At 41.5% G+C, this 12,476-nt stretch overlaps 1 protein-coding gene across 4 annotated transcripts in view; it reads right to left on the bottom strand.

The window, feature by feature from the left end:
* msrab (methionine sulfoxide reductase Ab) overlaps positions 1-12,476 on the bottom strand; it is a 66,159-nt gene that overhangs the window by 38,822 nt on the left and 14,861 nt on the right. For 2 of the 4 annotated variants that reach the window (XM_061843543.1, XM_061843546.1), the window contains exon 3: positions 3,089-3,202. The exons of 1 other annotated variant lie outside the window; for it this stretch is intronic. In XM_061843543.1, the coding sequence (XP_061699527.1) occupies positions 3,089-3,161 (73 nt within the window). In that variant the 5' untranslated portion in view covers positions 3,162-3,202. Of the gene's footprint in view, positions 1-3,088; positions 3,203-4,224; positions 4,366-12,476 lie in introns of those variants that run through there. One more of the 4 variants, XM_061843544.1, reaches the window with a different exon arrangement.

The following is a 12,476-nucleotide window of genomic DNA, read 5'->3' as shown; positions in this document are numbered from 1 at the left end:
TCTCAGACAGGAGTAGTTCTAACTTGGAATTGGAAATTGCTTTTCTGTGCTTTCGTTTTCAAGGATGTCCAATGACAGTGGGACACCTCGGTCATCTTTTGTTGCCATTAAACAGTCATTTGTGCTCAATAAAAATATCAGATGGTCACTGGCAGTACAGGGCAAAACAATCACCAGTATTTTTTGTGAAAGGATCATAAAGTCCAGTTTGACTAGTTTTAGTGGGCATTCGGCCTTTAGTGGTCTCCGGTTTTACCTGTGGCCCATGTCATCACCAAAATGTGAAGTCCAGGTGATGAAACATGGGAGGGGCGATATGCCTGAAAGCCAAAACCTGTGATGGCAAGGTCGATTTCTGGGCTGCTCGTTTTGTCCTCCCCACGCCCCATCCCCCCAAAAAATATTCCCTCATTTCTCTTCCTCTTCCCTCCCTTGCGCGACTCCTCTTCCCAGCTTCACACAGGTTGGCAGCAAGCTAGGCACGAGTCGTCGGAGGCTGAAGCTTTATAGTAGTGCCAACTACCCTCTGCTGTATTGGAGGATGGGAAGGGGGTGAGGAGGAGTAGGGGTAACAGGGGAGGGGAGGCAAGGCTGGTGGGGAGGTGGTCCAAGAATACAGCAAAATGAACAAAACAATGTGGCTTCAGCTCCGTGTTACAGCTCATTCGTCAAGCCTCATGTCTTGTGAAGGTTTCTTGACTTTGAGAGAGATCTGTCTACTTTCCATAAGTTCCTTAAGCAGGGGTGCATCCAAGTGGTGCAAAGACGTGTTAAAATAAAAAATGTGCAGTGAGCAAACAACTACTTTGATGGTTCATCGAATAGCATAGGAAGTCATTGGCTGATCTGGAATTGGGTACCCAAGTGTACCTGGAGAAAGTTCCAAAGAAAGGAATTGACCCACTGACTCCGGAAGCCAGCCATGAAGGGATTCTCCCCTGCACCTTGTGGTGAATACGTACACCACCCATCCACAAACCAAGAAACAAAGCTAAGTCTCTAACGAGGGGGAATACAGCAGCATGGAGAAAATGTCGGAGGAGCAGGGGTTCAGTGAACAGATAAGACTAGAACAAATAGTTTGTACAACCCATGTCAGAAAGGGTACATTATTTCTTCCACATCAAAGGAACACGGGATAACAACCTTGTAAACGTAATTAAACTTTTCATTTCTTAAAAGACATTCTGCAAATGCATCTAAACCAAGAAGCTGCTTTTAAAGGTCCGATACTGATGCTGGTCAGCTGACACCCACTGCCCCAGCTATCCTGTACGGAACAAATATTGGCAGTCTAACACGCACTGGCTGAAAATAATAGCCGTGTGCCCCTACCATGTAGCAATCTGCCACTGAATAGTTCGTGCCAAGGTTTGAAAGTACAATAGAAAGACAGCAGCGAGGCAAGAAAGGGAGGAGGAAAACAAGGAGCATCTTCAAAAGAATAGGGTCTTTATTTTAAAGACTGGGGCTGCACATGTACGGGAAGCTATAATTGACCATGCTTGCAAACATGCACTACCGTAACTTGCACTCCGGCCACACTCAAACAAACTAACATGCCCCTCAAATCATCCCTGCTGCGAAAAGGGGGTGGAACAGATTTGTGCCATGCGGCGTCTCCGAGCTGCTTGGACAGACGGAGCAGGAACTTACGATGGGGCGGAGCCTTCATGCGCGTAATACCCAGATGGGCCCTCTGGACCCATCGTCCCATGATGCACTTTGGCAAGAAGAGGCAGATTATGGCTAGGGGAACCAGTCAAACAAAACACACTATGTTTGCGCCTAATAACATTGTAGACAGCCTTCTATTATATAGTGGTGGAACTCGACAAAATATCGATCGCAATGGATTGTATCGCATCCTGTTTACAGCGCAGCATCAAAAAACAAGCGCCGGTCATCATAGCTGTGTAAAGAAAGTCTCAAGATTACGACAACGTTCTGTTCAAATTCCAGTTACATTGCCGCAGAACTCCATCATAAACTGAAGACCCCCAAAAATAGAACTCATGAGCAAGGCCTGGCCACTGGGCGGTCCCACCTCTGACACGTGTCACAGCTGTTTCACATTTGGACTGTAATTAGACAGGCCGTGTATAACCCTGTTTCTGGAATAAAGCCACTCAGAACACTGTGCCGTTGTCTGGATGTCCTGCATTTGGATCCGCCCCCGCACCGCTTGTTCATGACAAGAAAAATATTAGAATAATTTCAAACATATCTTAAAGTCATCCACCCATTCATTTCTACAGTGCTTTTCCTCATAAGTTCACCGGTGAACTGAAGCCTCTACCAGCCCACTTTGAGTATGAGGTCAGGTACAACATGGATGGGTCAATCACAGGACCTACATACAGTACACAAATCTATGGACAATTTAGAGTCTTCAATGAATCTAACATGTTTTTGTAATATGGCAGGAAGTCAGAATATCTGGAGAAAACCCACGCAGGCATGACGAGAACATGCGAAATCCACACAGGAAGGCCCGAGGCAGATGGACTGATACGACTGCACTACTCGTATTGTGCATTCATATTTGTATCCTTTATCAGTTCACCTGTATTTAGTAATGGTAACCACAGTCTCAACATTTTTCCTTCAGAGAGATTTGAACTTTTGTATGTTTGTGTGCATGTATTTCATGTTGTTTCACTAATAACGACTCAAAAGACAAATAAATAAAAAATAAGTAGGCCATAAGACTCGTTCAATGCGAAAATTGAAATTTAACCAAGATTCAATATTTCTAATCGGGGCAAATATGCTACTTTTTCATGTGCCGAAATATAATAAATAATGGTAATCTTGAAAAAATATATTATAAATGTACAGGTGCGTAATAGGTGCATTTACACCAGTTTTAAAACAGCTGTTTTTTTTTTTTTATTGAGGAAAGCAGTTTACTAGCTAAGTCAAATAACACAGGCAGAACATTTGACTTAAATACAGTTATATATTCCTTCTCATTACTTTTTTTCCCCGTTTTTTCCCTCAGCCCAGTTTTTGCAGTGTAGCTCCCACTCCCGTGTTTGTGCGCAAGTCCACCACCAATCCCTCACCTTGACATGACATTAATTACCTGCGACAGCCATTTTCTCCTTTCGTCCGGCGAGGGCGCGCTCCCTGCTCGGCATCCGAGTCTTATCTGACATGTTCTCGAGCCTCACCGGACACCAACGCAAACGCAGTTAAGCTTGTAGAGGAAAGGAATGGAGAGACAAATGGATGAGTGTGGCACACTTGCAAGCCACCACAGCATGAGGGTGAGGAGGGAATCGGAGTGGAGGGGAGGGGGGCGGCCGGTGGAAAACACCACGAATATGAATATTCATGGCGCGTGGGCTACGGCGTGCACCGCATAATAACTAGTCAAGGGGTTAATATGACTCTGGCACAAAAGCCTACACCACAACGCGTGCGGGAATGAAATTAAATTTAAATAAATATCGGCGGTGGCGTGCATGCAAATGAGCCCGTGCCATACGACGGCGCTCAGAGGCCTCTTCTCAGGTTGGAGCACGGCCTGCTGCTGTGGCTTTTTTTTTCCCTTTCTTTCTTTCTTTCTTTTTTTTTGCCATTTTGGAGGCGTTAATCCGGAAAGGGGAATAATAGCTTGTTAAAGTGCATGCAAAATAAATGGCGGTGGGATCCCAAATAATGCAAATACAGTAAATCGTCTGTAAACAAGCCATTTAGCTGGTTATGTTTAATTCACTTGAGCATTGCTATGATGCGCACCAACAGCTACGTTAAAACGAGCAAGCATCCTATTGGAGATAATAATGAAGTTGTCACTTTGTAACATTTTAAAACGGCACGTTGTTTTAATTCAATGATAAATTCATTGAAAATGCTCTAAACTCCTGCTTCCAGAGTGGTATCGGGCAAAACAATCCTACCCGGTAGTTGTGACTGAGTTTAGCTAGCTCGTACTCATGACTACTCAACTCAACTACAGTTAGCCTGATTTTTGTGTGACATAATTTTAAAGTTTGTTGAGATTTGAGCCCTCACTTGATTTTGTATTGCGAGCCAAAATTTGTAATATGAGCGAGTTTCAGATACGCCGCTGCCACTTCTGTAGTCATGCAGCTGCAGTTCTGAGCACGAGCCCGAGCTAGCGCCCCCAACTGCTTGGGCCGATTCTGTAAAAATGTACAGTAGTGTTCCAAGAGTGAGCTAATTCTTGACTTGATACACTTCAACAAGACTCACCTAGAAACCACATCACAGAGTAAGGTAACCTGTAAATCATACGTCAAATTCAGGTCCACAGGGCAGATTTGATGAAATCATATTTGGCCCACGAGACCATATCAAATGCGTATTAGAGCTGGCCTGCCAGTTAACTGTGTAGTGCATGCTCCACTAATAAGCCTACAAAAATCCCAGAATGCTTTGCTAGTGTGTTGGCACGTCAGTCGAGACTGGCTAGCGCCCCCTCCTTTTCTGTTGCTGTCATTAGCAACTATGCTACCAGTCTCCCTGGGAAAATTTACATGTACCTCGTGCAAAATGGCGGAAACAAAAGATTGAAAAAAGGTGGGAAGCTGTTCCTGACAGAAATTAGATTTCAGATGTGAACATTTTATCTATTTAAAGAAAGAAATACGACTGATTAATAACTTGGGCAATCATGACACTACGATTTGTGTTTTTCTGGCTGTTTGTTTATTAGTGAACTACTTGTTGGTTCAATGGAAAGCTTTGGAAATATTAAGACCTGGGAAATATGTCTACCATTTTCATTCCGGGTTAGGGTAAACACCGAAAATAGAATTTCAATTTCAGAAATGAAAGCTGATTGTTATTTAGTAAGCAGGCTACACTTTTGATTGCCGATTTCCTCAGTCAAGGCAGCAAATGTGAGACATAAAGTTACATATGAATGCACAGTAATCAATTCATACCTTGACATCAGTATACATTGGCATACATACATACATACGTGTACAGTACAGTTTCCATCACTTCATTCATTACGGTTGCTATACATTTATCACACAAAGCCGCTAACAGATTATCACACTGATACGGTTCCTCGTGATGTGGAAAAATGCATTAAACAAAACCGTGCACCTGCGTGACGCTTTGTAAGGCGCCCGTGTGATTCCACTGCTGTGACTCGACGGTAATAAGGAGCATTATTTATATGTGGGCGCCAAATGGCTCCTCCTATATGCTCTACAAGTGACGGAGAAGTCGGGACGTCGTTTCCGCCTGTGTACCGCGAGCCAGAATAACATCACACCCTGCTGCAGTTAGCTATCTATCGCTCCTTTTTTAAACTCCCTCTCTTCCTCTTCCTGGCTCTCTTATCTGGCGGGGAAATGAAGCTCAATCACCTGCGGAGGAGCTGAGGGCGGCATGGGCGACTTTGCAATGCAAATGCCAGGTAATTACCCCGACATGAGGGGAGTGCGAGCGCACGTATGGAAATAGAGCGAGGGGTGGGGGTGAGCAGAAAAGCAGAAAGAAAGCTCAGGAAATAGGCAAAGAGATGAACCAAGCGGCAGGTTCACCTGCCTGTTGATGCAGGATGATTGGGGAGTCAGGAGAAAGAGGAAAAGTGGGGGCCATGGAGCGAATGCAAACACTACCTTGATGATGTCTGGTTGTCTGCGGCATCACCGTGTGCAACCAACTACAAGAAAACAATGCATACCATTTCTTTTGAGACTGCTTGAATTCTACACGGCAACAAGTTCAGTAGCAACTCTGTTGGTGATCAAAAAAAAGGTTGATGTAAAATTTGTCCTGAAGCTCCGCCGAGATAAAAAGAAAAAAAAAATCCTTCCAGAACCATGTTTACACACAATATATCTACTCATCTAAAAATATGAACAATAAAATCTAAGAGCGGCACGGTTGATCAGCTGGTAAAGCTTTGGCCTCACAGTTCTGAGGACTCAGGTTCAATCCCTTGCATGTTCTCCCTGTGCCTGCGTGGGTTTCCTCCAGGCACTCCGGCTTCCTCCCACATCCCATAAACATGAAAGATTAATTGGACACTCTAAATTGCCTCTAGGTGTGATTGTGAGTGCGGCTGTTTGTCTCCATGTGCCCTGCGATTGGCTGGCAACCTATTCACGGTGTACCCTGCCTCCTGTCTGTTGACAGCTGGGATAGGCTCCAGCACTCCCTGCGAGCCTAGTGAGGATAAGTGGCAATGAAAATGGATGGATGGATAAAATCCAAGATTTATGGAGAATAATTATAGTTTTACATACAGAAAACAGTACTTTTTCCATGGTGTTTTGGTTTGGTTGGTTTTGTTTCAGGCAGCATGGTGGAACAGCTGGTTAGAGCATTGAAAATAAATTTTTTTTTTGCAACTCCTGACTCCTGCCTAAACTCCCTACTTCCCCGCAGTGGAGTCCTCCACGTCTTTGCCTTCCTCAAACCGTGACAGCTTTCCCTTAATTTATGACTCTTGATGGTGTCGGGAATATGGGAGGTGAGAAAGAGGACCCATTTTCATACTTGGCTACGAGTTCTTTTTTTTTTTTAGAAAATTCTATCATGTCGCTTGGCTTCTTTATCAAATGGCTGGCACTCTGAACTTTTTAGTTCTATTGTGTAAAAAAAGGTTCAACGGAGAGCAAGGCATATGTTATCCCACAGTGAAAGTTTTTATTAACAACTCCAGGCAATAATAAACCTCGCCGTGTCCCCAGCAACACTCGGGCAAGTTGGGGCAACGTTGTCGCTAAATAAGCCACCATGGGCCAAAGAAATTGAGGTGAAATTGTGTTATTAAATGTGCGCTTTCGGTTTGAGGGGATGACTTTTGACAAGATGTTACACGCCAATGTTGTACAAGGGTTGCGTAGCAGATAAGCAAGGTTATAACCTTGAGCTTTCACTGTGGAATATGTCTTGTCTGTTGAATTCTTTGAACACAATTTACCAAATGGATGAACAGCCATCAACTCATGGAAAGGAATGACGACGTTGCGAGCGAATGAACAAAAACTGGGACAAAATATCGACAAAAACATTTGTCAAAAACCAAATCGGGCATATGAAAACAAAGGTTCCAATGTACCGTGCTAGTGAAAGTATTTAATAGTTCAAAAATGTAATTGGACAAAAAGAGACCTTCATTAAACAGATGCTCATTTCAAAATGGCAAAGGTTTTCACAGGAAGTGTCCTTTAGATACCTGCTTGGTCCAGTTGAACTCTGTTGCTAACTAAAACAGCGGCACATACCAAACACATAAACAGTTTCTCTGTATAGCAATTTATTGCATGTCATTAAAAAATGCAGTATAATCGGGAAATGTTTTGATAGGAACTGTATTTAGGTACTCGCTTGGTCCAGTTAACTCAGTCGCTAACCAAAAAAGCAGAACCTACCAAACACAGTTTCTCCAAATAGCGATTTACTGCATGTTATAATCAAACGCAGTATTAAATATAGCTATGTTTTCAATTTGAGATTGGCATTCCAGTAAACTGCCATGTGGTTCCTTCACAATAATGTGTCAGTATTTGTGTTCCCCTTTTTAGTGGCGATGATGTTTAATTTTATAACAAAAATGTGTGGATAGGAATAAATGCTAATCAGGAATAAAAATCGGTGGTCTTTAAAAGCATTTAGTGCTTGAGTGAACGCTGACATGTCTATTACAGTGTATTATATGTTCCACTCTTTTTCATATATGGTCATATTTATTTTAGATTTTCATAGGCAGTTGATGCATTTTTCTATAAATGTACTTTTTATATTGATTTATGATGCTAATTCATAAAATCTACTTTCCAATCCACCAACAACATTGTTTGGTACATTATTATCCATTCTCCCATTTTCACTGGTGTGCCCAAAGGTTCTGTCTAGTGCCCCCTCATCTTTTTTGTCTAATGAGCAGAAAAAGAAAAAAAGGAAAAAAAACATATAATAATACATTGTTACTAATACTACTGTTTTACAAGACATCATTTTGGGGTAGAGGAGCACATTACCTATTGGGACATTCAGTTAATATTATTATCAAACCTCATTTGAACTGGTTGTCATATTTTAATGTATTTTATGAAAAAGATTATTTTTTTAATGCAATTGCACTGCTTATCTATGGTCATATTTCAAACAATGTCACATCAACAATATTAAAGTCATGTACAGTAATTGTTTTGAGAAAATTTAATTAACCCTTGAACCTTTTTTTGTCACAGCAACAGTATGGTACATTAACGCTATTTGGAATATAATCTGACAAATTATGTTTTGCTGTACCTTTTCATTAACAATGCAATGGAAATTAATGAACACATTTTGAAGGCAACTGGAATCTAAATACTTAAACTTGAACTTGATCTGTTAGTTCATTCAAAAAACTTCAATTCATCCTATGAATTTTAATCTTTTTTTAAATCTAATGATAGAAGTGTATAAGATTCTGTTTCTAAATGATACATATGTATCTGCACAAGTGTTTCTAAAATAGAAAATGTGTATTTTTGAAATATATCACTTGTTTAAATTGAACTAACGTGAAATGATTTACAGTTTAAATTAAAATTACCATCCTATATTATCTTATTATTTTGAATTATGATGTTTTAAATGGCATATATATATATATATATGTTTTTTTTCTCAATTTTTTTAAATTCCATTTTCAGCTCCATTAGAATGTGACCAACTATGGTTCCTTGCGCTGTAAAAGGTTAATTATGAGTGTGTGTATGTCTCTGCGTCCATGCATGCGTGTGTGGTACAGTCGCACGGATATCGCGCCTCACTGATCCCGCGTTTATATCGCATGTGTGTGTTTAAATACAATATGTATATGAGCATGTGTGCGCCATTATGCTCATGCCTTCTAATGGGCACTTGCGTGTGTACGTGCAAGCGTGGGTCTGTGCACGTGTGACCGAGTGTGTTGCGCCGCAGGATTTAATACCTACGCCAGCTTGCAGCTGTTTCATTGTGAGCCAACGAGAGCAGAGCGACGTGCAGATGTGCTTTAAGTATCAAAGAGATTATCAAGTGACCTGGAAATGGGGAAAAAAAAAAAAAAAAAAACACACGCAATACGGCGCATCGCGAATGCGGCACGCCGGCCGCCATGTTGTCGGCCGGGAAGCGGGAAAGCAGTGCCATGTTTGTTTGGAAGCAACAGTGTTATTCACAAGTCTGATGAACGTTTTTGGGGTGTTCTTTGGTGTGCAATTGCACCGTTGCTCGAGTCTCACTTTGCACTAATTAGAATAATAAATCACGCCGCCTCGCGCCGCTTCAAAAGGGCTCTCCGACGTGGCGATGAGCAGGTGGGATGGTTTGAAAAACAAAAGGGTTTGATTGCTCTGCCACAGTCGGTTAAAAAAGCAGCGTGACGCTCCATGGCAGATTTATATTCATAAAGTGATGCGACAAAATTGTCGTCATACTCGGGCCCATCCTTCATTTGACCAAAGTTGGACTGTTTTCCTAAACGTTCATTCAATGTTGGGCGGGAGGATTTACGGATTTTAATGATGAAAGTGAACCTTGGTTATATCGTGCATCATCGTTCGCACCCTTGCTACAAAACTGATTTTTATGATATTGTTTATTCAAAGTACGTCAACACGCATGTTAGAATTCAGAGTTTATAATTACGCTAATATTGACAATAATTTCAATTAGCCTGTCTATGGGGTCTTGCATCCAATGTAAGTTATAAAACTCACAGACCTTCCTAATTGTATGGTTTGGGTACACGTTTTGGTGTTTAAATATGCAATCTTTAATTCTCTTTTGTTTCACGTGCCAGTTTTACGGTCAACTTCAACTGGAGGGACAAATGAACAATCTGAAGCAACATGACTCTTTTCATTTCCTCAAAATAATGTTATATTATAATCTCCCATTTCTTGACAGCGAGAGAATGAGAACAAGCGCTAAGGAATACTTTTCGGAGTGTGAATGATATGTTTGAGCGTGTTTTTGGTCTAGGTCAAATGAGGGTGGGTTTATGTAACCTATCGCTAAAAAAAAATATATCATAAATTGTTATATTACACAGTATAAAAATGATATTGGACAACAATAATATTGCTGGTTAATTAGTCCATTGGTATGACATGATTAACTTAGTACAACGGTATAACAGGTCCTTTAAATAGTCATAATAATTCCTCCCCAATGACAAAAAATTCTGTAAAACTATAATACATTAATATGTTTTCCACTGTAAACAAGTTTTCCCAAGAATTACTTAAGTCGGAAACATGTATTAAATCATCATTATATTTTAAGGGATTTGAACAGCATTTAAACAACTTCAGTTTTTTAAATTATTAAAAACTTCCAAGGACTATATTTCAAGTATTTGATTATTAGTAATATTCAGGCTTGAGATACTGTAGGTCAATGATTGGCACCAGGATTCACGACTACAGCAACTACATAATAAACATGCACAGCATCAGACATCAATAGAAACAGGTATTACTGTATTACTAGAGGGTGGGGGGGGGGTTGAAAGTATGGAATGTTCCAAAAAATTACATTACTGCATCTTACTAAGCAGCTGTGACCCTCATCTTTAAATCCCTATGTAAAATAATGCCCCCTGCTGGTCAAGCGCCCACATACGAATACACACACTTTATGTGCAATACTCTAACACACAGGTGTCAAACTCGAGACACGGGGGCCAGATCCACGGCACCACATCATTTGACGTGGCCCTTTGTGGCAAATCATGTCTTCCGTGATTTTAGTTCATATCTGTTCCAAATTGTTGAATTGTCATATATCATAACTGTTAAAATAATCCAAGTGTTTTTGTCTTTTTTCAGTAACCTCACAAACCTTTATCCTTGAATTCTGATTTCAAAACCAGTTATACGTTAAAATTGTTGTCTATATTTAATAATATGATGAGGCAATTAAACATTTAGATGGATTCAGAGTCATGATGGTCCTCCTGGGCAGGGAAACCGTAACTAAACACAAGAGTTTGAAACCCCTGCTTGTGGAGTGATATTTATCTTCATAAAAACATGTTAATTTTTTTTTTTTTGGGGGGGGCAGTTAGTGTTTTATTGGGGGACTTGAATGGACTAATGTCATTAAGACTGTTTTGAGCATGATCATGGAACAAAAAGCAACCAGTGTATTTTCAATGAGAAAAAAATGGATGGTGACTCTTTCCATTTTCATGATGGTCTGCAGTCTTTTTCTCATTGAAGCATCTTTACCAACGCTTGAGGGTCTTCTTTCTCTACATCCCCTCCCTCCATTTGCAAACTATTTTTGGCCTACATCTTTTGCTAAATCTTCGCCCCACCATCTTTTTTTTATCATTATTATTCCTGAAGAGACTTTGCTTGAGGGGGAAGATGCCATTTATGTGCTGAGACAAAGCCAAACGGATGAAAAGGACGCTGGGGAACAATATGTTTGCTGACGCCACCATTGTGGACCCTTCATTTTGACCCTGAGGGCTGGGATTGAGCGAGGACCCGGCTGTGTTAATGGGCGATTTTTGGGATGACTCCTCTACACTTCCATCTAAATCACTTAAAAGCCGCTCCATTGTACGGCAAGCCACCATCCACCACTCTGCGCGCAACCCACTTTTCACTGCAGCGGTGCCCAATTGCGAATGCATTGAAACCGGGGGGGGGGGGGGTAGGACAATGAATCCGGTCGCTCGCGTGTCTTCAGCACCGTAGCTCGGGGACAGGTTCTCTGCTCGCCGATTGGCTACGGCGGGAGGGAAAAGTTGGCAGAAAAGACACTGCAAGGGGAGGATGGAAGGCAGAAAGGATTTGAAAAGGCAAAGCCTCTTTGGTAAAGAGGGAGCCGTGTGGGGGTTGCTGCTGGATGGATGGATGGATGCGGGATGACACAAGGTCCAGATTAACCCTAATCTCAGGCCTGGTGCTTTAGGTGAGCGAGTGCATAGGGGAAGCTAAGTGGTGGTGGGGGTGGGCTTTTATTTTGATAGAGATATGCAAAAAAAATCTAATAAAATAAGTCATAATAATGATACAAAAAAAATATGACCACAAAAAAAAAGAGATGTTCAGGATTGGTGGGGGTGGAGCTACGGCAACAATAGCTGCGAGCCGATTGGCTGCTGGCACCATGGTGACAGTGGCACATGCCCTGGTGCATGGGATTAGAAGGACAGTTCCCTAATCTGCTGTTTTAGGCTCGTATGTAGGCCAAGAGTGGCTTAGCCCAGCAGCACTTAGCACGACGACAGGAAGTGGACTGCCGTGATGTGGCGGGACTTTCAAAGCCGAAACATTCCTATAATGTCACAAACATTTTAAAACACTGTAGAATGTAAAATTGATAATAAACAATAATAATAACAAAAAAAAAAACCCAACCCATGATAAATAGTCGGAGGCCAAGGAGCTAGCCTGTCAACAGTTTTGTACTTAGAAGTGCTGACATTGGAATATCCAGCCATCCATTTTCTTTGCCGCTTATCCTCACGAGGATCGCGGGGAGTG

This window comes from Syngnathoides biaculeatus, chromosome 15 (genome assembly GCF_019802595.1).
Source record: "Syngnathoides biaculeatus isolate LvHL_M chromosome 15, ASM1980259v1, whole genome shotgun sequence".
Lineage (NCBI taxonomy): Eukaryota > Metazoa > Chordata > Actinopteri > Syngnathiformes > Syngnathidae > Syngnathoides > Syngnathoides biaculeatus.
The sequence above is the reverse complement of the archived record's forward strand: the minus strand, read 5'-3'. Positions and strand labels throughout refer to the sequence as shown.